Source organism: Sturnira hondurensis, unplaced genomic scaffold (assembly GCF_014824575.4).
Source record: "Sturnira hondurensis isolate 20B ecotype Veracruz unplaced genomic scaffold, ASM1482457v3 Scaffold0006474, whole genome shotgun sequence".
Classification (NCBI taxonomy): Eukaryota; Metazoa; Chordata; class Mammalia; order Chiroptera; family Phyllostomidae; genus Sturnira; species Sturnira hondurensis.
Genome location: NW_028079105.1, coordinates 572,103 through 596,797, shown reverse-complemented (window position 1 = coordinate 596,797; position 24,695 = coordinate 572,103). Strand labels below are relative to the sequence as shown.

The 24,695-nt window shown below is 37.4% G+C and overlaps 1 protein-coding gene and 1 pseudogene across 6 annotated transcripts in view; both read left to right on the top strand.

Annotated features, from left to right (window-relative positions):
• NBN (nibrin) overlaps nt 1-18,833 on the top strand; it is a 68,958-nt gene extending 50,125 nt beyond the window's left edge. For 2 of the 6 annotated variants that reach the window (XM_037049332.1, XM_037049338.1), the window contains exons 13-15: nt 580-735; nt 3,575-3,688; nt 18,237-18,833. In XM_037049332.1, the coding sequence (XP_036905227.1) occupies nt 580-735; nt 3,575-3,688; nt 18,237-18,338 (372 nt within the window). In that variant the 3' untranslated portion in view covers nt 18,339-18,833. Of the gene's footprint in view, nt 1-579; nt 736-3,574; nt 3,689-12,703; nt 12,758-14,064; nt 14,248-18,236 lie in introns of those variants that run through there. The other 4 variants (XM_037049333.1, XM_037049337.1, XM_037049334.1 and 1 more) reach the window with 4 other exon arrangements.
• Nucleotides 18,834-21,562: 2,729 nt separating this feature from the next.
• Nucleotides 21,563-23,933, top strand: LOC118989285 (tubulin alpha-1 chain-like; annotated as a pseudogene).
• The last annotated feature ends 762 nt before the right edge of the window (nt 23,934-24,695 follow it).

The window sequence follows — 24,695 nt, the reverse complement described above, 5'->3', positions numbered from 1 at the left end:
ATATATTTATTGGTTTTTAAAGAGAGAGGAAGAGGGAGGGGGGAAATATCAATGAGAAAGAGAAACATCAATCAGGTTGCCTTCTGTATGTGCTCCCATCAGGGTTCTAACCAACAGACTGGGTATGTGCTCTGATGGGGAATCAAACTTGCAACCTTTTAGTGTATGTGATGATGCTCCAACCAACTGAGCCACCCAGCCAGGGCTGAAGTGCAGTTTAAATGAGAAGCAGACAGTTCTGAGACTTCTTGCCAAGAAAATATATACAAGAACATAAATTGTTTATTGAGATATTTACAAAAGTAGGTTCTAAATTAAAAATAATTTAATATGGTTTTAGCCTGTCATAGATTAGTGTATTATAAATGTTTCTAAAGCTATCAAGTACTTGAATAAACATTTTTTCTGGTTTTGAAATAGATATGATTTGATTCCAAATACAAAGTTCTGATGCCCAAAATAAACCTTTTAAACTTTTTTTTCAGATATTTTGACTGTATTTCTGTAGACTCCTAAATGACAAGTAATTTTACTTTTTCTTCTTATTTCTTCTTATCCATCCATCTTACCCCCATTAAGAACAATGACAGGCTTCAGTATGAGGATGAGATACCTCCAAGGAAGATGTTACTGACTGAATTTAGATCACTGGTGGTTAGTAATTCTGCCTCCAGAAATGTACCCAGTGCAAATGATGATTATGGTCAACTAAAGAATTTCAAAAAATTCAGAAAGGTATGTATTTCTTTAACTAAAATATCACAAGAAAGCAGTGTTCAGAATACCACTGATGCTAACCAGTAATAAAAGCAATTCATGTTGAAAACTGATGCTGTTTCTTCTGCTTAAAACAGTCAAAACATGAACTAACAGTTAATATATGGAACACCTGGAATGAAATAAACTTCATTAAGACTGAATTCTTTAAAGTGTGTGTTTATCTGTTTTTCCTACTGTAATCATCATATTGATAGGGTCCTCTCAGTTCTAATACTGATCTGAGACTAACTGAAGAGGTACCTTAACTTGGGACTTTATAAATATAACAGATTTGTTGCCCTGGCTGGTGTAGCTCAGTGGATTGAGCGAAGGCCTGCAAAAGCAAAGGGTCGAGGGTTCAATTCTGAGTCAGGGCACGTGCCTGGGTTGCAGGCCAGGTCCCCAGTTGGGGCCATGTGAGGGGCAACCACACGTTGATATTTCTGTCCCTCTCTCCCTCTGTTCCACTCTCTTAAAAAAAAATAAAATCTTTTCTAAAAAACATAACAGATTTGTTAAAATAATGGAGCACATTCAATAAGAAAACTAGGCATTTTATTACTAATGTATAGTATAAAATAAAATGAATTTGTACACTGAGTACTACCATCAGACCAGAGTCCCTCCTCTAGGAACTGATAAAATTAATATTTTATCACTGTTCTTAATATTTCTGATGTAGTCTATATTCTTTTGTTGTCTATTCTGGGAAATTTTCTTCTATATAGACCTACTACTGACTGTTAGCTTTTGCTTATGTATTTGATGAGAATACACTAGTAACATTTTTGAAAGCAGTTTCTGTGGGCGCAACTTTTCTCTAGAATTCGATCTGTATGATTCTTGTTACAGCCATAAGGTGTGGGAGCTTTTTCTCTCTTAATGTTAGCTACTATTAATATTTCTCAGTTAAATTAGTTTTCTACCTACTGTGGCAGGCTCTACAAGGTTCTAAACTCCATTTAAGAGGAAGACTCTTCTACTTATAGTAGAAGATGGAAGTATCTCCATCACATGGCTCACTTCCTCTTTTCCGCCCCCAGCCGTCGTTCATGAAGAGCACAGGGGGATTCTTACTTAGCTCATGCTCATTATTACTTCATGTTCAGTATCCTATTACAAAATCCAAAATGCGTACCTTTTTTTTTTACTAAGTTACTAAAGGTAAAACAAAAATATTCACTCTTGCGTAGGAGTGGTGAAGAGATATAAAGCAGTACACTGCTGTAAAGTAGTTTGAAAAAACCTAAAATGCTTAAAAATATTAATATCATGACAAGGAATTTTTTGAGAGGAAAAAAGAAATTCAACCCAAAATTTGTAGGAAAAGGTTGACTACCTATACTGAAAGAATTTGAGTTTTTTAAATATGCCCAAATCAATGACATGGCTATATTTGTACTTTTAAAATATTGCTTAATGATGAAACAAATTTAACATTCCTTTTACAGTTTCTATTTTAAAAGTATGTTGCATAATATTAAGGATGTATTACTTACTCCCGAAATACAATATTACGTTTGCTTATTATGCATTTTCACATATTTTTAAGCACTTTTTTTTATTTGTAAGCAATAAAATTTCAGTTGAAAGTATGAACTGTTGATATTTCAAATATCTCTTGCTAGGCATGTATGAATTAGGAAGTTTGGACACTTGGATATTCACAAGTCCTAGAAACAACATTGGCTTTGGTACCTTTAGAACACAGAATACAACAAACAAAAAGTGCTGGCGAGGATGTGGAGAAAAAGGAACCCTAGTATACTGTTGGTGGGAAAGCAGACTGGGTTAGCCACTTTGGAAAACAGTATGGGTGGGGGGAATCTCCTCAAAAAACTAAAGATGGAACCATCTTTTGATCCATGATCCCACTGCTGGGATTATACCCTAAGAATACTGAAACACTAATTCAAAAGAACCTATGTACTCCAGTATTCATAGCAGCATCATTACATATAGTATTACATATAGCAGTATATAGTATTATAATAGCCAAGTGCTGGAAACAGTGCTCAGCAGTAAATGAGTGGATCAAACAACTGTGGAACATTTACACGATGGAATACTGTGCAGCAAAAAGAAAGAAGGAAATCATCTTTCACAACAGCATGGATGGAACTGGAGAGCATTATGCTAAGTGAAGTAAGTCAGGTGGAAAGACAAATACCATATAATCTCGCCTATAAGTGGAATCTAATGAACAAACAAATGAGCAAAATAGAACCAGAGAAATGGAAATAGGAACAAACTGACACTGACCAGAGAGGATAGGGGAGAGGGATAACCAGAGGAAAGAAGGGGAAGGTTCCAGTCAAGGAACATGTATAAAGGACCCATGGTAATGGGAAAAGGGTGGGGATTGACTAAAGGAATGGAGGTGTGGGCAGGGCAGGGGAGAGCAATGGGAAATACTGGGACAACTAATTGAACAACAACAAAAAATAAATTTAAAAAGAATAATACTTTAAATTATAGTATGTGTATTCACCTTGGGTTGCTTTAATTTGTAGATGGTGAGCTAAGGTCATTTTTTAACAAACCTCCAAATTCAAAATCTTAAATTCTCTTAGTACATAAATCCTATTTACATATCTAAATCTGAGTATAATAATAGTCAAAATAATAGGGCAAAAACATAATTAGCAGTTACCACTATTTTATGCACTGTCAGTTATAGGATATATACGTCTTTGATTTACACGATTTAAAATCATTACACATGATTTACAATCCTTGCTTTTTTTAAGCTTTAAAAAAAATGATTGCCTTAATTTGTTAATGTGTTTAATCTTACTATTTAACTATTTAACAGGTCACATTTCTTGGAGCAGGAAAATTTCCACAAATCATTGGAGGATCAGATCTAGTAGCTCATCATGCCCGAAAGAATACAGAATTAGAAGAGTGGTTAAGACAGGAAATGGAGGTTAGTAGAAAGTAAGGCCTGGTAAAATGTTTGATTTGCATTTTGATCCTTTCCAGTTTCCTTAGAATAAATTCTTAAGACGGAGGTTGGTTATTCAGAAAAATTCCTGAGTTACTGAGCATTAAGATTAATTGATAACTTTCTATAACACTGCTTTAAGGGACTTGTAGATTTATTTGTTTAAAAATGAGACCTAAACAGTGGCTTAAGTTTATATCCTCATGTAAAGGGGAAAAAAAGAGACAACCCACAAAAATTTAAAAGAAAACTAAAGGATAACAATTAAAAGAATGATCATATAGTCATATGGAGGGGTAGATATTAGAAATATATCAATATAATGGGAAGGACTGGACTTATTAAATCTGTGAATTGTCTTTTAACAGTTCTAAGAATTTCTTTTTTCTTGAATACTACCTTTTTCCTGTTTCCTCTAATATTTCTTTTTGTACTGTGTTTCTTAAAGGAATCCTCATACTGTTTTCAGTAGTGGCTATACCATTTTACATACCCATCAACAGTGCACAAGGGTTCTAATTTCTGCACATTCTTTCCATCACTTATTATTTTCTGGCTTTTTGCTAGTAACCATCTTAATGGTTGTGAGGTAGTATCTCATTTGGTTATGCATTTCCTTAAGGATTAGTGATGTTGAGCATATTCTTGTATGCTTGTTGGACATTTGTACATCATCTTTTGAGAAATGTCTATACAGATCTTTCCCATTTTTAGTCAGATTGTTTTATCTTTTGTTGTTCTAGGAGTTCTTTATATATTCTGTATATTCACCCCTTTTCAGATACATGACTTGCTAATACTTTCTTTCTATCTCTGGGTTGCCTTTTTCTCTGTTCATTGTGTACTTTGGTACACAGAAGTCTTAAATTTTGATGTAGTCCAATTTATCTGGGGTTTTTTTATTTTGTTACCGGTGTTTTTGGTGTTATATTCAAGTAATTATTGCCAAATCCAATGTCAGGAAGCTTTCCTCCCTGTGTTTTCTTCTAAGAGTTTTTTAGTTTTAGCTCTTCCATTTAGATCATTGATCCATTTTGAGGTAATTTTTATATTTAGTGTTAGGATAGGTCTAATTTTAATATTTGTTGTTTCACTTTTACACTTTGGTTTCATGATACATGAGCACAGCATCTTGAAGGTAGGGAAGGCTTTAAAGTCAGTTATACTGTTGAAGGCTACTTGCTGAGGGAAACTTGCCTTAATGCCTTCTTTCATGGGCAGTTGTTCTCTATCTCATTTTCCCCCAAAGACTCATTTCTAACTTTTGAAAAGGTAAAAGAAATCATTAGATAATATTAATAATTGAGGAGTAGTGATTTGTAATATTTAGTTCAGGTTCTTAAACATTTTGTTATGAAAAGTTTTCAAATACACACCTAGTAAAGATAATAGTAATACACCCTCTCAGCACGGAGCTTCAACAACATCAGCACTGTGCCTATCTTGCTTTATCTACTCCCTTTCCAAACTTAATTCTTTAATTTTTAAAATTTGTTATTGTTTTAATAATTGTTATTGTTATTCTATTACAGTTGCCTCAATTTATCCCCTTTGCCCTTCTCTGCCCATCTTACACCACCACTCTCACAGTCAATTCCCACAGAATCTAATAAGCAAAATAAACTAACACACAAAATAGAACCACAGTCATGGAAATACGGAGCAGACTGAAAGTGACCAGAGGGGAGGGGAGGAGGACAGTAGTGGAAAGAAGGGGAAGGAACTAGACAAAGAACAAGCATGAATGATCTGCAATCAAACTTCTTTTCCTTCTGGAGTATTTTCAAGCAAATCCCAATTTATCATCTTGCTCATAATTATATGCTTAATGTAAGCATACAGATTGCTGATCAAATACATGTTTTTCTGTGTACTTTATACTTCTATAATCAATTCATATTGTTTTAAACCCTACATGTAGGATCAGCAGCATGATTTCGATATTTGAAATTGCTTTAGAGTTCTGTAATGTTGCATATTTACTTTTTTCTTGGTAATTTCTTCACATTGCCTTACAGTATAGTATTTACGTTATTTCCGCATTTGTCATGTTTTCATTTAACATATTTATATTTTTTCATGTCTGGGAGTCTGTTCTATTCATTTCTAAATCGTCTTTGTTCCCTGCTACTGTTTTTAAGCTTCTCTATTTTGTATTCTTTGACTGATGATACCAATACGTAAAGTGGTTGTCTTCTGTTTCTGCTAGTTCTTTCCCATGGTGCCTTGTTTCCCAGTATATTTTTTCTGATGTTTGAGTGTACACCCTTATTTTTCTTGGAACTTGATCTGTGGGAATTCCTTGTGTCCTGAGTTCAGGCTTACTTCCTCCAGAGAAGATGTGTTTTTGTTTGCCAGTCTTGTTCTACCAATAGGAGACCATATTAATCTCTCCTGTGACTTTTTTGGATCACCCAGGTAGATAATGTGTACTTGAAGTAGAAGCCTGAGTCAATGCTGGCTTGTCTTTATAAACTACATGAGATTGTTTTTCCCACCTTTACCCTGTGCCAGGGTTCAGGACAGGCCTGTGTTTTTTTGTTTTTTTTTTTGTTTTTTTGCCTTTTGTGATGCAGAGTTTATCCCTCTTTCACCCTTTAGTGTTGATGTCTTTTATTAGATTCCCCGTCTGGATTTTCTTTCATGTCACTCATTCCCATACAGACATCAGAGCAGAGCTTTGGTTATTTAAGGTTTGCAGGTACCACAGTGCTGGGCAAAAGCTGGCTGTTGCTACATAACCTTTCAGGCTCAGGATTTGTATTTTGCTTTATTGTAGACTTAATGTAGTCTTCAGCAAATTGTTTTTTAAAATGCTTTTATAATTTAAAAATGCTAGGAAGGTCACTCAGGATATTCACTATCAAAAAAGGAAGAATAGAATCACATCTTTTTTAAAAAAGAATAATTGGCTTTGTTATTTTATAAATGTGCATTTCAAAGCATCATGTTAGTACACAAAAAAATGAAGAAGCTAAAATCCCATAGCCCCAAATCCCCCATTTCATGATTAAGTTGATAATACGCAGACATCTCTTTACTGAGGGACTAATAGGGGAGAGAGTGGTGGGGGTGAGAGGAGTGGCAGGAGGAAGTGGAACTGGAAGCCCTGCTGCCTTTGTGTCCTTACTCCTTCCTAGGGTGGTTCATTTCCTAAGAGCCCTCTAACACTAATGACCAGCTCATCATCAGGGCTTATATCAAACTGCATATTTTAAATTTAGAAACTCTTTGTTGGCTCCCTGCTATGAAGATTGAGAAAGTTATTTGTACTTCCTCTACCTCTGTTTCTCTGTCTTTTTAGGTAACTCATATACCTGCAATATTCTTTTTATGCCCAAGTCAGTAACAGAGCACATGTCAATGCTACTCATTCCTTCATTTCCTTGGAATTCAGCACTGCATTTTGATCTACTGATGCAGTCTTTTTTGAAAATATATTTTATTGATTATATTATTACACTTGTCCCATCTTTTTCTTCTCTTTATTCCGCTCTGCCCTGTACCTGATTCCTACCATCATTCCCCGACCGTAGCTCATGTTCATGGTTCATACATAAAAGTTCTTTGGCTTATCCATTTTCCATACTATTTTTAATCTCCCCCTGTGTATTTTGCACCTATCATTTATGCTTCTTATTCTCTGTACTTCTTCTGCCATTCCTCTGCCTCCCCCTTCCCCGCTGATAACCCTCCATGTGACTTATATTTCTGTCAATCTGTTCCTGTTCTAGTGGTTTGCTTAGTTAACTTTTGTTTTTTTAGGTTTGGTTGTGGATAGTTGTGAGTTTGTTGTCATTTTACTGTTCATATTTTTTATCTTCTTTTTCTTAGATAAGTCTCTTTAACATTTCATATAATAAGTTACCTCTTTTAACTTGACCTTATCTGGGAAGCACTTTATCTGCCCTTCCATTCTAAATGATAGCTTTGCTGGATACAGTAATCTTGGATGATACAAGTCCTTGCCTTTCATGACTTTGAATACTTCTTTCCAGCCTCTTCTTGCATGCAGGATTTTTTTTTTTTTTTGAGAAATCAGCTAGCTGATAGTCTTATGGGCACTCGTTTGAAGGTAACTGTCTTCCTTTTCTCTTGCTGCTTTTAAGATTCTCTCATCTTTAATCTTGGGTGACTTAATTATGATGTGCCTTGGTGTGTGCTGCCCTGAGTCCAACTTCTTTGGGACTCTGAACTTCCTGGAAGTCTATTTCCTTTGTCAGGTTGGGGAAGTTCTCCCTCATTATTTTTTCAAATTCCTCTTCTCCTTCTGGCACACCTATGGTTCAGATATTGGAATGTTTGAAGTTGTCCGGGAGGTTCCTAAGCCTCTCCTCATTTTTTTTGAATTCTTGTTTCTTCATTGTGTTCTGGTTGAATGTTTATTTCTTCCTTCTGCTCCAAATCATTCATTTGAGTCCTGGTTTCCTCCCCTTCACTGTTGGTTCCCTGTACATTTTCCTTTATTCACTTTTCATAGCATTCACTTTTTCCTCTATTTTATGACCATGCTCAACCATTTCTGTGAGCATCCTGATTACCAGTGTTTTAAACTCTGAGTCTGGTATGTTGGCTATCTCTTTGTCACTTAGTTTTATTTTTTCTGGAGCTGTGATCTATTCTTTCACTTGGGCCATGTTTCTTTGTCTAGGTGTGCCTGTTATGTAGTAAAGGGCAGAGCCTTAGGTATTTACCAGGGCAGGGTAACCCACATAACTGTGTTGTGGCACTGTATGCTGGGGAGGGGTCAGAGAGGGAACAGTACTGCTTACTCAGCTCTCGGGTGGCTTTCAGTCACTTGCTCTGCTACCCACAAGCAAATTGGACCCTTCTGGTGCTGATTCCCAGGTGGCTGGGTTTGTGTATGTTCTAGGACCCTGTGGGTCTCTCCAATGAACTCTCCTGTGAGGCTGGGAGTTTCTCCCACCTCTGCAACCCCCACAGGTATTTTCAGTCAGAGGTGTTGAGGCTTTATTTCCCTGAGCTAGAACCCTGGGTTGTGAAATCTGTCTCGCTCCCCACTTCTTCCTCCTGGTTTATCCACATGCAAATATGGGACCTCCTACTTTGCCAGCCGCCTCATCCGGTCCACCAGCTGCAGCCTTGCTCATCCTGGTCCTCCAGCCACCACCTTGCTGGGAGTCCCCTCCACCCTGGCTGCCTGTCTCTGCTCCCCCTACCAGTGCGGATGAGTGTTTCTTCTTTAATTCCTTGGTTGTCAGACTGCCTTACAGTTTAATTTTTGGCATTTCTGGTTATTTTTTATTTTAAATTTTGTGTTGTCCTCCTTTTGGTTGTATGAGGAGGTAAAGTGTTTCTACGTCTGCCTCATTCTTGGCCAGAAGTCTGATGCAGTCTTTTTTGTTTCAAGGAACTTTTTTGCTGCATCTTTAAAAATATTTTTATATTTGTTGGCTTCTCTACATTTAAGACCCAGTGACCCTTTTATTAGCAGGTTGGCCCTCCAGATATATTTCTTCTGTATTCATCGTGATTTTTCTAAGTTCTTTCACTGTGTCAGAAATTCAGAGTTGTGTCTACTGTTCCTCACCAGCAGCTATGTGAGTTTGTGACCTTGGGAAAATTACTAATTCATGTCTCCATTTCATAGCACCTCTGCTCCATAGATTTTCTGTGAAGATTAAATAAGGTACTATGTATAAAGCATTTTTAACAGCAGAAACAGTCGGTGTTAGCTCTTTCCAATTTATTTAATTCTGAAATGTGTTTATGTAGCATGTTTCCTTTTCATTTCAGTGTGGTTTTTTAATCATCTGACTTATTTTATTGCTTTTATGTTCTTATTCATTTGTTTATTTTTTATTCTTGAATTATTGTTTCTTGCAGACTAGGTTCTTCTTCTCTCTCAAGTTATGTTCCAATCTCCTTTTTCCCCATCTGGTATGCTGAGTGGCTTCACTGTTTTCTTTTGTCTTGTAGCTGTTGAAAGTGACCTGTCCATAAATTTATCTGCTATGCAGAGTGGTATGTACCATTTTATTCAGGGATTACATTCTAAAGCCTGTTTGTAAGGTAAAAATTGAATGTAGTTGGAATAACTTCCACCCTGTAACTTGCTCATGAAGAACAGAATTATCTAGTGGGTCCACCATGCATTTGTGCAGCAACTGCTTGGTCCAAGGCCCTTTCTGGGTCCTGTCTAGTCTCTGTGGCCTGAAGTCTAGGAAAAGAAAGGCTCAGCTGGAATTGTGGGCATTCATCCTAAGTTTGTAATGCAGACTGTACCCATCAGGCAGAAGTGCATCATGTCTTAAAGGAGAATTACTTGGCTCTTGGGTTGTTTGATAATGTGTCAGGGATGTTGGTCAGTATTAGTCCCACTGACTGGCCTCCCACCATTGATCCATCCCCCAGCCCACCTGCAGACCTTTTCTCTTTCCTGCTCAGGTGACTTTTTCCCAAATTTGGGGTATTGGTAAGAATTTTTAGGTTTAGTTGGTTCTATAGCACCTTTGAATGGGATGGCTTAGTGTCTGGAATCTATTCCATCAATTTTTTTTTGTTTGTTTGTTTTTTTGCATGGGCATCTTTGTGAAGTATGTGCATGACATTTGCTTTCTGATTAATTATTGCTGTTGGAAGAATGATGGTGTAGCTGCTGACTTTTTTCTATTTTCTGTTTATTTCTTTAGAATTGGAAGAAGAAGGGTGTGGGTTCTACATTCATTTCACCAAATCTCTCCTAGTTTTTGCTAGAGTAGTTTTTGGTGTACTAGGAGGATTTACTCTAAGATAATAGACTTGACTTTCTTCTGTGTGGCTACAACTTCTATATGTAATGTCTCATCTCACTGGGCTTGATCAGCTATTCTTCCATATTCCCTGCCTCTTGCTCTTTTCAGCCCTTCTTTCTCTACCACTGCAGCCAGTTGTGATTCAGTTCCTGAAGTTTTCTTGAATTTGGTATATTTCATTCTGTGCACTATACATGGTAATTCTTTGAATTCTATCCAATCTGATGTGAATTTTGAAAGACTGTGAGATATAGTTCTCCCAAACCCAGTAATAGGAGGATTTCTATTTCTTTTTTTTAAATTTTTATTTATTTATCTTTAGATGGAAAGGGAAGGAGAGAGGGAGAGAAATATCAATTTATGGTTGCCTCTCGTGCATCCCCTGCTGGGAACTGGCCTGCAGCCCAGGCATGTGCCTTGACTGGGAATTGAACTGCGATCCTTTGGTTCACAGGCCCGCTGTGCTCAGTCCACTGAGCTACACCAGCCAAGGCAGACTTCTATTTCTTAATACTGTTTAACTTAATGTTTTTACTAAGATATATAAAATATTACTGATTTTTTATCTGATTTTTCTTTACTATATTATAACTTTAAAATTACTATCTCCCTCTAGGAAGGCTGTAAGAGTATTTAGGGTAATAGCAGATGCTTTCTTGACAGATGCTTTGTGAATATCATGTGTCTTCTCATATGTGTTCTGCTATACTTGTGAGAAAATGTGAAAAGAAATGGTGTAATTTCATTTAACATTTCAGTGTGTGACTGGAAAATCGCTCAGTAAGTTTGAATTCCTGCAAGTCATCCTACAGGTCCTTAGCAAAGACAGCAGCAGCATAAGACCCTAGTTGAGAGGTGGTACTCTTGTTTATTAGACCAGGTCAAATCCCAGCTCTTCCAGATGACAGCCCTTTGATCACTTCTTTTCCTTTATTGTTTAAAATGTAGATAATAGTGTAAAAATAGTAATGAAGTTATATGAAGAGGAAATGAGATTTTTTAAAAAGATTTTTAAGATAGTATCTGGAAATATATACATGTAAAACTCTTAGCAGTATTAGTAAACAGTATCTGCATTTAAGGAACTTCTGGTCTTTGGAGAGGATGTGTGTAGATTGATGAATATCTAGGAGCTGTGCAGCTGATGTTCCATTGGAGTTCCTCACAGTAGATGTTACTTTTAAATGAAGAGGAGCACAAAGTCATGAAGAGGTGAAGGACATGTATATTGAATGAATGAACTTTGAAACATGGTAAATATGGGAAGAGTAAGAAGTAATTTTGGAAGCAGAGGAAAGAACATGAAGAAAAGCAGAGTGAGTCACAGGTTATTTATTAGGTGGTGAGTCTGTTTTTTTGTTTGTTTTGTTATTGTCTTTTTTTCTTGTGATTCAGTTTTGATTGGCATACATGGTTCATGGTTCATGAAATGGTGATGAACAGAGAATTGACTTGGGGTGGTGAACACAATACAGTGTACAGGTGATATGCCATAGAATTGTGCACCTGAAGTCTATATAATTTTGTTAATCAGTGTCACCCCCAATAAATTTAATAAAAAGGAAAGAAAGAAGTAGGAAAGAGCCAGGCTATGGAGAGTTTGTGGGGGTTTTTTTTGTTTTGTTTTGTTTTTTTTGTCAGTGGAAGAAGTCATTGAAGGGTTTTGGTTGCCACCAAATAGGGTAATAGCTGGACTTTCAGGAGATGACCTCAGCACAGGGTTTTTCCAGTTCTAACCCTAGAATGTGCTTTAGTAGTTTGGCGAGTCTGAGTTTGAAATTGCTTTGTGAGTGAGGTAATTCAGCAACAGCTTCTGATTTGGGATGGTGAGGAAGAAGAGCCACTTCACCTGGAGAGCTGCTCTGGTTGAAGTTAGGGTAAGTGTTGCCCATTCAGCTCCTTCATTGATAGTATGGCCCCAAAACATTGAGGTTTCATTGAGTAAAAGAGTTCTGTTGGAAAAAAAATGTTTAAAACTTCAAAGGCTAGCTGTATACACATTGGTTGCCTTTGTGAGGAGATTGATTGATAAAGGTTGTTTAACTAGAGTGCTTTGCAGTAATTGTGGCATGAAGCAAAAATAGAAAGATCTATTGACTGAGACAGATGTAGAGCCAAGACTCTAGACCTGGCGCCCTCTTGGATTTGGAAATCCTGAAGGTGACTGGCCTCCTATTACAGCAGTTCATTAACTATGCTTACATCATTGAGTAAATGTTTGAAGGAATGTTAATTTTCACAGGTGCAAAATCAACATGCAAAAGAAGAGTCTCTTGCTGATGATCTCTTTAGGTAAAGTTGAATTTCATCTTTCTCATGAATTTTAGAGAGAGATAAATATAATTCAGTTCTGTTCATATAGATTAAATACTTGTTTTTCTTCTGTTCTTAAAGACTTAGTCCCTTCACCTAAAGAATGTTCTGTTTTTAACATATGTATTTTTTTTATTATTTGAGCACCTTTTTGTTGGGTTTACTGGATGTAGCTTTGAAGTTTGGGGTTCATTCAGTAAAATTTGTATGGGGGCATTCAGGTAACAAAGGTTCCTGAGCCAGGTGAATTTGGCTGATAAATTTGTTATGTTTTCAACTCTAAGTAGAATGAATGGGTTTTGAATTAAGACAAGTAAAATACCAGACCATTTGTTGAGTTTTAATTGCACGTGTATAAAAACAAGAGGCAGGATTAGAGTTCCAAAGCAGGTCCTTGTAGCAGAGTTATAACTAGTGATTATAATTTAATTCTGATTTAACATATTTTCAGCATTCTTACAGGCCCAACAAACCTTATAATTATTTACTCTGAAATACTCATAAAAATACTCTATCATAGGTAGATACTGGTTAGGGGAGAATAACATTTTTCCAAACTTACTTAAAGGCAAAATGAAGATAGTAATAGATTTTTCAGTCTATTTTGCAGTCAGTTTGATTCTTTAATTTCATTGTTGACAATATAAATCAACGGTCAAAATGTTGACAACAATGCTGATTTTTTATAAATACTCTAATGAGACAATCTGGTTGCCCAGTTACATTTGTTTAATTGCTACAGGAGAACATTTGTGAAGTAACAATATTTTAGGTTCATTATTGCTCTTTTGTGCAACTAATATACTTTAATTTGGGAGGGAGGGGAGCAGAGAAATAAGTATTAGAGTATTTTGAAGCTATGCTGGAAGAAGTATAAACATATATTTAATTTTAAACAGTGTTTTTATTAATTATTTTCATGCTTTTATAGATTTTTTTGTTGATGCTTTTTTCAAATATTTATCAAAGTAACATCAAAGGGGTAGATGAAAGTAAAAATGTTCATGGTTAATATCTGATGCTGAGGATAAAATTGGCATTCTCATTCTGTTTGCTAATGTGACTATACTTTGAAAGCCCTTTAACTTTATTTATTCATTTAAACTTTATTGTATTTTGCCCATTACTGTTTAGTTCCCTTTTATCCCTCTTCCACCAGCAATCACCAGCCACACTGTTGTCCATATCCATGAGTCCATTTTCCTTTTTGCTAAAGGCCCTTTAACGTTAAAGGTGAAAGAAATGCCATTATTTACCTAGATATTATTTAACCCCTTTCCTTCTTTGCAGATACAATCCTAATGTAAAAAGGAGACGATAACTAAGGATTTTATAAAGAAGCTGTGGAAAAACTTTTCCTGTCAAGCAATACTTCCTGTTTCCTCTGGGATATATGCACATAGTAGATACAAAGGATTTCACTTACAAAGATCCTGTGGCCTGAATTTGTTAAATAAAATGCACAAAACTCTATTTCTTTTGTGTGTGACACGTAATATGGTTTTTTGTTTTCAGTCTTTGTCATCTTACCTCTTATGTTGATTTTTTATTTTTAAATTTGTTTTTTATTTATTAGTGAGTAGTTAATATAGTCAAAGTATAAGAGGGTAAGGATTAAAAAGTCTCCTTTCTACCACTGTCTTAGCTATTGGTTCCCCTCTTCAATAAAATATCCATGGTACTCATTTTTATGAATCCTTCCAAGGATTTTTAATGCTTATTCAAATTTCTGTGACTCTGATCTTTCAGTAATTTCCTACAAAATGGTAGCATAAGATATACAGATTTCTGCACCTTACTCTTTTTTCATTGCATAGATTGGAAGGTAATTGTTTTTCTTTTAATTTTGTTTCTTTTCCATTATGCAAGTAGTCTTCCCTGACCTGAAGTGACCCAAATGAAATAGATTTCAGTGGTGAAGATATCACCACATATTCTGGTACTGGAAACTGTTACAGGAGAAACCTGGTTCTTCTTGGCAATGTAGTAAAGAATTACAGATCAGCAAGTCTTTTAGCATGCAAGCAGAGTTTATTAGTGATATATTCTCATGGAAGAGAAACAAACACTTCTTGCTACAGTGAGGGTAAAATGCATAGAGTCAGACCATGGCAAGGTAATGGTGGCAAGAGTATCAGGAACTTATATAGTTGGCCGGATGGAGGTGAAGAAGTTACATATTAATTGACATGTAAAGGTGGTGTCAGCTTTCCCGGGGGCACTTGACTACCCAAACTTAGGTATGTGTGGGGGTCTGTTAGCGTGAATCCTTATCTTGCTCCAGAGTGTATTTGGTCATCTTGTTGTAAAATTGGCAAGTGACAAGACACAGTTAATTAAAGTTGGGGCAGTTACCCAAAGTTATTTATGGGATCTTTCTGCAAGCATTAGGAAACTCCCTCGTAAAACAGTGACCAGAAGTAGGCAGTTAACTAAAGTCATTTTATGGGCTGCTGCTTTGGGTAATCTAGACCCCCTGCTCTTCCCTCTTCTAGGCCTTGGGATGAATATATAGTTTCAAGGCTTTCTTTCCCAGACAGTGGAAACAATATATAGAATTTCAAGGACTTCCCACCTCCCATGCTAACATAGTGTTTCTTGTGATGTTGGAACACCTTGCAGTATTACTGGACCAGGCTGAGGACTGCTGAGTTAGTAAGTGAGACATGAGTACCTCCTACTCCCCGCCTTGGTTTACTATCCATCCTAAGTGCTAAAAGGTGTTTCCTGGCAACCAGGATGATAGACATTGGCCAGCAACAGCAGCACTGTCTCAGAGTTCTTCCTGTGCTTTAGCCTGCCTCAACTGGAAATATTGTGGAAGACTTTATGTTGATCTTACTGAGCTGAGTGTCCCTCTGTTTTGAGAGACCTAGGTTTTATATCTGTAAAGTACAAATAGCAAGATTGTCTTCTCTCTATCTTAAAAGGAGATGGTAAGAAAAAAAGTGATGTCTTTTTCAATTTTGTAATGTAACAACTTAGCTGTACAGTAGAATTACAATATAGTCTTTTTATCATTCTGAAGACTGGTAAATTATATCTTAGAAAGCAGAACAAGGCTTTGATACTCACTGAAAGCTTCCTGATGTGAAATAGGTCCTGTTACCCTGATAAGCCTACCTTATAGGTTGTTAGAGCATAGCATGAAAAATGGCCCATAATGTAATTTGTGCCCTTGCTGGATCTTCTCGGAAGATGCAATGTTCCTCTATTGGGAGTCCAGGGAAGTTACAACATTTAAGTATCTGGCTAAGATAACTAAACCAGCCCTCTAAACATACTGTCATTTTCTTTCAGGAGATAATTTCTAAATGATTTAACTTTGTTGTGTTTCTTTGTTTTATTAGCCCTTCAAGATTTTGTTTAGGAAACTTATTAAATATGTAATATATGCAAAATATGCCCTCCACACACTGAATCTTTGGATTCTTGAGCAATGGTTTTTACTCTCTGGGAAGTGACAGTCTGAGTCTTTATAATTCATTTAAGGCTATTTACCCTAGAAAGTATTTTTAAACAGATGGAAGGAGTCTCCCACTGCTTTGCATAGGCCCTGCAGTGCTGAACAGTTTCCTAAGGCTGTTAGCTCTACCCTGCACAACTCAAGCCAGCCCTGCTTGGGAAGCTGTACACCTTTCCCCTGGCACTCCTGGGGATACTTTTTTCTAGGCCTTTAAGTTATTTAGGATAAAGGGATATAAGTTGCCAACTCCCTTTCTTCATTAGATGAATGGGGATTGTACCCCCATTTCTACCCTGGGGCTTTAGGAAATGGGGTTCAGCTCAGCTTCCTGACGGCAGGGAGAAGGTGGCCTGGCCTTGGGCCACAATCTCAACAATTATCCGTTCTCCAGAAGCACTTTTGGAGTCTCTACCCCTCTTCCCTTTCTTGGCATAGCTGTATCAGGAATTCTTTCTAGACTTCATCCTAGTTCCACATCTGAAGCCTTGTAGTTGGTCATACTAGTCAGAGTCTCCCATCTGCTTATTTGAATGATCCAAATTCCTTAGGAGATTGAAGCAAAGTGAGGCTTAGGCAGTATTCTCCCTCAAGTGTAACATGGTTGGTTGCCTGTGTAACTTGCTGTTTAACATTATCGCCCTTTTTGTCAGGCTGTCAACTGTGAGTTTATAAGCAAAATAATAGTATTGAATCACTGCTTCCTAGAAGACATAGTGAATGGCATTTTACTGCTCTGAGCTATGGAATTGAATGTCACTCACATCTCTTTGTCATGGTACAGGCTACCCTCACAAACTAGGAGCACACTTCTAGAGTCAGTTTTATTAGTAAATTGCAAGTTAAAAGTTAGATGTCTGGATTTTCACTCAAAAATTGGGGCAAAAAAGTGTGCAGTATATTGCACAGAGAGTGAGGAAGCTGTGGAAAATTTTTGAATAGGGACTTCTAAGTCGTCATGGTAATTATGTGTAAGCTATATTAAAAAACAAGTTAAAGACATTTCCATACTGAACTCTAGTTGAAGTAAACAGAAATCACTTTCATTTAAACAGGAAAGAATTTTTTTAACTTTATTGTTGACACTATTATAGATGACCCCATTCCTGCCCTCCCTTTGCCCACCTCCACCAGTTCCCATCTCCCCTTCCCTCTAGCCATCTGTGACTGTGACTATTGTCTGTGACTATGTGTCAGGTATATATGTTCTTGGCTAATCTCTTTACTTTCTTTCACCTAGTCCCCACCCCCCCCCACTCCCTTCTGACGGTCTTCCATGTGTCCATGTCTCTGTTTCTGTTTTGTTTTGTTTGTTTGTTTATCGTGTTCATTATATTTCACATATAAGTTAGATACAGTATTTGTTTTTTCTCTGACCAGCTTATTTCACTTAGCATAATTTCAGGTCTATCCATGTTGCAAAAGGTAAGATTTCCTTCCCCTATGTTCATAACAGTGTTACCATATTTTGCCATGTATAGTGCACAATTTTTTTGCCCTAATTTTTGAGAGAAAAGTAAGGATGCACATTATACATGGGTTATACTAATTCTGTACTACTACAGAATTAGTGTAATGTTTTTAGTGTCACTCTAGAAAGCAGTAACGACATCTTTATGCAAAATAATACTCTGGAATACAATAATTGGTATTGTTGAACTTACAACAAACTTGCAATGAAAGAAGTTTTAGCCAACGATTCAACAAAATAAAATGAAGAATGATGTACTGTTATCCACAGAGTAAGATAGATGATGTCGATTGTCACCTACTTAATAAGATAGGTGATACCAATTGTTATCCACTCGATAAGAAAGGTCATGCTGACCTTATTACCATATTCTCTTTGTACACTTTAGGAGGGATAAATTTTTAGAAAATCCCTTGGAAGATACTGAAACAGTTTGCATACACTGCAAGATTTAAGCTGAGTTATTAAATATTGCTAAAAAGCATGGCAACAGAGCTGCCAAGAGATACTCTGAATCTCCTGTCATAGGGAGTATCATCAGATTGTGGAGGCAGCAGGAAGAAAAGCTTCTTAAGATGCCAAGACAGAAGAAGGCAATGCGAGGGAAACCTCCAAAGTGGCTGCAAGTGAAGCAGGAGGCAAAGACCTGGATTCTTGAGCAGCATCAAACTGGGATCTCTGTTTCAACCAAGGTGATAACAAGAAGGTAAAAGGATTGCCCAAGAAAAAAACATTGATGATTTCTCATGGACACCTAAATGGTGCTTTTACTTTATGAAGACAAAGTTTGAGCATGAGGACATGAACAAACTTGCCCCAAAACTTCTAGCAACCTATGAGAATCAAGTTTTTGCTATTTCATTCTTAAATGTTACCAATCTACAAAAGACTTAAAGTTTGAGCTGTCCCAGATTGCCAATATGGGTGAGGTCCTACTCACATTCGATGTGCCATCTAACAGAACTATGGACATCAAAGGAGCAAAGACCGTGGTGGTTAAAACTAGTGGTGATAAGAAAACACATTTCACTGTTGTTCTAGTCTGTTGTGCAGATAGAACAAAGCTACCACCTATGATCATCTTTAAAAGGAAAATGTTTCCAAAAGATTCCAAGTAGAGGTATTGTCCACGTTCATGAAAAAGGGTGGATGAATGAAGAAGGCATCAAAATTTGGTTTAACAAAGTCTGGTCATGAAGGTCTGGAGGATTACTTTAAAAACCATCATTGCTTGTTTTTTATCACTTTCAAGTTCTTATTACACAAAGTGCAAAAACAATCACAGCGGACCTGAAAACCCAACTTGTGATACCTGGTAGCCTAACCAGCCAACTGCAACCTCTTGATGTGTCAGTAAAGGGCCCTAATGACAAAAGAGTGGGCATTATGGATGCAGCTGGTAATGATATAACACCTACAGGCAGGATCAAGAAAGCATCCATCACTCAGGTTTGTGATTGGATCCTAAGATCATGGAACAGTGTCAAGAAGGAAGTTGTGAAATGATTTAAAAAATACATCCTCAGCAATGCTGTGGATGGGACTGAGAACGATAAAATTTAAAAGGATGAGGAAAATGACTCTTCAGAAGACACTGGTAATGTAGAAATTGAAGATGATGATATTTCTGATATTGACAGTGACAAAGAGTTCCTGGCTTTCTAAGGTGCATAAATATTGTAATTTCATTACCAGTACACAAAATTTCTTATATCTGTTCTTGTGTTTTGTAATTATTTGTTATATAAAGTTTCTTGTGCCATAATATGTTCAAAAATATATCACTTCTCAGCATTTTGGCTAAGATCAAATGAAAAATAAATGTTAAAATTCCTTTGTAATACAAGCAATAAGTATCTAAATATAAAAAATAAAGGATTGAATTAAAAAATTAAAATGAAAGATATTTTTTTCCTGGAAGTTTGGGCCAAAAACATGGGCATGCATTATACGTGGCACAAGAACAGTATTTAAAATAGCCAAGATCTGGAAACAGCCCAAGTGCTCATCAGCAGAGGAGTGGATAAAAAGCTGTTGTACATTTACATGGTAGAATACTATGTGTCTTTAAAAAAAGGGAAAGGATTTAATACAGGAAATTAGATGCTTAAAATGCCTAGACTAGAAGCAGATTCTCATCTGAGCCTTTAAGGAAAACTCCCAGAACTGGTGAAAGCAGAACTTTCAGGTCATTTCTAACTCTGAGGCCTCACCGTGGGCCATGTGTTCAAGAATCCATCTGTGCCCCCTAGATTTAGTCAAGAAATACCTACCACAGCTGCTCAGTTGTCTGGAGAGGGGAATGGAGCAAGTAGTGTGGGGGAAACATCTCCCTATGACTTCTCTTGTAAACAGGAACATCAGATTCATTGGGAACTCTCACGTTCCCAATGCATTAATTGGGAAGAATGCATCTACCTGGCAGGTGGGACTACAGCTGAAAGGAGTCAGAAAATATAGTTTTTAAGATTCTCAGCCTCTCTAGAAAGTGTAAGGGGATGAGACAATGTACAGTTTCTAGTGTAGGCATTGAAACAGACATTAAAATATAATTAATGAAAATCTGTTAATATAAAGGGTTATAAGCACACAGTAGTGGTGACGCTGGAGGGAACATGGACACAGCTCATTGATTGGTGAAATGGAGTCATTTGAGTCTCATAATGGGCCTTGCTGTATAATGAGCCAGTAAAGCTGATGGACTGAATATATGCTATTTCTCAGGTGAGAAATATAATGAACAGATTAATATTGGTCTCATGTCCACAACCTCTTTCCTTCCTACACCAGTATGATTTCAGTCTGCAAACATTGGTATTATCAAAGGTTTTCATTTTTACCTGTTGGGTGTGTAGTGATGTCTCATTTTGGTTTAATTTGCATTACCCTGATAACTATAATTGAGTTATAAAAGTTACTTATAATGTAATTCTTTTGTAATATGCATGTATTGAGAATATTTCCGCTAGCCTGATTTTATTTTCATTTTATTTTTTTCTGTATGATATCTTTGAATGAACAGGTGCTTTAAATTTTGATAAGGTAAAATGTCAATGTTTTTTCATTTCTTGACATTTTAGTATCCTAAAATATTTGCTCGAATATCAAGATTTCAAAAATACTCTGCTTTAGTCTATAAATGTATATTATATTTATGTCTGATTCATTGGGAATTAATTTTTTTAAATGGTATGAAATCTGGGTCAGGGTTCATTTTTATTTTTCTTATGGGTAACCAGGCTAATACCATTTGTTGAAAGAACTTTTGTTTCTTCAATAAATCACCTTAGCAACTTTGTAAAAAAATTAGTTAACTATATGAAGGTGGGTCTGTTTCTAGACTCTGTGCTATATATCTGTCCATCCTTACACTGATAAAGTGGATGAGTATATCTTCAAGTCAGGTAAGTCCTTGAAGCATGAGAATGTCTATTAAAAAATCTAGGATTTTAACTGGAATATAGTAAATCTAGAACTTGATTAGAAGAATAGACAATCTTAAAAATATTCAGTCTTCCGATATGTGAGCCTAACACATCTGTTTATTTCCTTATGTTTAATTTTCTTCAGTATTTTATAGTTTCAGCATGGAGGCATAGCTATTTGAAATTTATCTCAAAACATCTAATATTTTCCTACTATAGTAAATGGTACTTTTGAAAATTTTGTCTTTCAATGATGGCATTGCTTGTATATGGAATGTGATTACTTTTTGTATATTGAATTTAGAGGCCAAGATCATGCTAAACTCATGGAGTTTATATTTTTTTGTAGACTCCTTAGGATTTAAAAAAATTCTGTAGGTATAAAATTGTTCATAATGCCCCTATGTTAAACTTTTAATGTCTGAATAATATACAGTAATAACCCTTTTTTTATTCTTGTTTTCAGAGATTTGTGTTTTGCTTTTCTGGATCACATTAAACTAGAAGTTTATCGATTCTGTTTTAAAGAATGGTTGGGGTGTGGGCAGAAGATGGATGGCAGTAAGGTAGGTGGGAGCTGAACTCATTTGCTTCTGCACCCAACTGAGACATCTAGCCTATGTCCTGAGGAACAGAGTGAATAACCAACAGAATTCTAGCTTAAGAAGTTGGGAGGCCAAAGGTTACAAAGTTGTTTAAAAACAGATGGTATGAAGATTTTGTAGGCCAACAGGACAGTCCCCAGGTCCTGCCCTGGAGACTGAGGCTGCCATGGCAGATGTAGGGGAAAGCCTGGTCAGTGATTGTGACTTTGCAGCAGCCTCCTCTACCAAAGCGGTGAGTTTGAAGACTTGTGCTAAGAGAGACCTGGAAGCTTAAAGTTCTTGGAAGGGATAAAGATGCAGTAAGAGACACACAGCTGGTGGTGTATTCCAGCTGAGACTGTCTGTGGTCACTGGCTGGGACAATACCAGAGAAATTGGGGAGCCAGGTGACACCTGGAGATGGGAGAAGAGAAGAGCTGAGACTGGCTGTGACCCAGATAGTCTCTGGACTAGTCAAAGAGTTGATTTGTGTAGAAAGCTGGGAGCTTGACAGGAATGTCCTGCCACAAACAAGGGGAATTCACTCAAAAAAAGGTTCTCGGCCACTGTGCAAGGACCTCTCACACTAAGCTGCCAGGCCAGTGAAGGGGGAGGAGGAGGGGTGTGATTTGCTCCCACGAAGGGCACCTCATTGATCACAGAGGGGCACCAGGGGCTCAGAGAGTTAGCAGCACTCAGAGATACTTAATTCAATATGGGAACCTAATTGCCCTGAAGTGATTTTGCGCTTGGAGACCCAGGCCAACAAAAAGGGAAAAGAAAGGGTGCAATTTGCACCCATTCAGTATACCCCATGGACTAATCAAAGGGTTGCACAATGAGGTGGATTAGAGGCCTGGCCAGACACACATACACAGTGGACAGTGTAGGCCACAGAATGCTCTAAGGGCATGGACTTGAAAGTGAGCACCCATGAATATTGTACCTACCACACTGGTACCTACCACCAGCTCTTCCACCCTAAGCAGCTGATCACAGGAAAGGAAGATGCTGCCAATAACTATGACTATGAACACTATACCACTGGCAAGATCATCATTGACCTTGTCCTAGACTGAATTCAGAAACTGGCTGAACAGTGCTCAGGTCTTCAGAGCTTCTTGGTTTTCCATAGCTCTGGTGGGGGAACTGGTTCCGGGTTCACCTCCCTACTGATGGAGCATCTCTCTGTCAATTATGGCAAGAAGTACACACTGGAGTTCTCCATTTACCCAGCCCTTCCAGGTTTCCATAGCTGTAGTGGAGCCCTGCAATTCCATCCTTACCAGCCACCACTTTAGAGAACTCTTGATTGTGCCTTCATGGTTGACGACGAGGCCATCTATGACCAGATTGTGTCTTCCACCACTGCTTCTCTCAGGTTTGATGGAGCCCTGAATGCTCTGATTGAATTCCAGACCAACCTGGTGCCCTATCCCTGCATCCACTTCCCTCTGGCCACACACACCCCTGTCATCTCTGCCAAGAAAACCTACCATGAACAGCTTTCTGTAGCAGAGATCACCAGTGTGTACTTTAAGCCAGCAAAACAGATGGTGAAATGTGACCCTCACCATGGTAAAAGATGTCAGTGCTGCCATTGCCACCATCAAGGCCAAGCGTACCATCCAGTTTGTGGACTGTGCCCCACTGGCTTCAAAGTTGGCATTAATTACCAGCCTTCCTCTGTGGTGAGCAATACAACTATTGCTGAGGCATGGGCTTGCCTGGACAAGTTTGACCTGATGTACACCAAGCGTGCCTTTGTCCACTGGTATGTGGGTGAGGGCATGGAGAGTTTTCTGAAGCCTGTGAGGTCATGGGTGTCCTAGATAAGGATTATGAGGAGGTTGGCACAGATTCTGTTGGAGAGGGTGAGGAGAGGAATACTAAGTTAAAATGTTACAACGGTGTTGCTTTTATAGGGGAACTTACTGTTTTATACACTGAAAAGTTGTGGTCTGATCGGTTGATCTGTATGTAGCAGTGTATAGTCGTATACAATTACTGGCCTATGCTTTAAAACATGAGGCTTTGTTACAGACCCAACCAGTTCATTTCTGATGGGTATGAATAAAGTATTCCCTGTCTTAAAAAAATAAAAAGTACAAATAGGTAGTCACAGAATAGCCACAGGGGTGTAAAATACAGTATAGGAAGTGGAACAGCCAAAGAACCTACGCATAATGCATGAACATGAATAATGGTGTGAGGATTGACTGAGGGAGTGGGGTTACTAGGTGGAAGGTGTGGCAAAGGGGGAAAAATTGGGACAACTGTAATAGCACAATCAGTAAAATATAATTTAAGAAATAATAAAACATTGAAAAAAGCTATTATAGTGCAAATTTCTGTAGTTGCTTCTTGGTACAGCTTCCTCCATCTGGCACCCTACTCATCAAACTCCAGCAGTAACTTAGACACTGCCCTTCAAATGTTGTTTGAAAGTTAGCCACAGGCAGAGAGTCCAGATTGTATACCTCACCCCTTCTCTTAAAAATCCAGTCCAGGGCTGCTAACCATGTTTTTTCTTTGCAATAGTTGATTACAGTAAAGACCAAGTCCAACCCACACTGAAGGTTATTTTTAGTTCTTTTTATGGTTCATCACTTTAAAAAATGATTTAGAGATAGAATGAGAGCAATATCAATTTGTTGTTCCATTTATTTATGCATTCATTGTTTCATTCTTTGTAGGTGCCCTGACTAGGGATCAAACCCACAATGTTGGTGTGTCAGGACGATGCTCTATCCAACTGAACTACCCAGCCAAGACCTTATCAGTTAACTTTTTTGCCTTGCTGCTTTCCCAAAGACACCATTTTTCTTAGCCTGGTGGTAGTGGGGCAGAGGGCATTCAAAATCAGCAAAGTATCTAATCCTTACTGCACATACTCTCTTTTTCAGGCTATGTTTAGCAACCTGGCCCCTTTGCACCTCTATCAGTATAGTGTATAGAGTATAGTTTAAAGACTGATT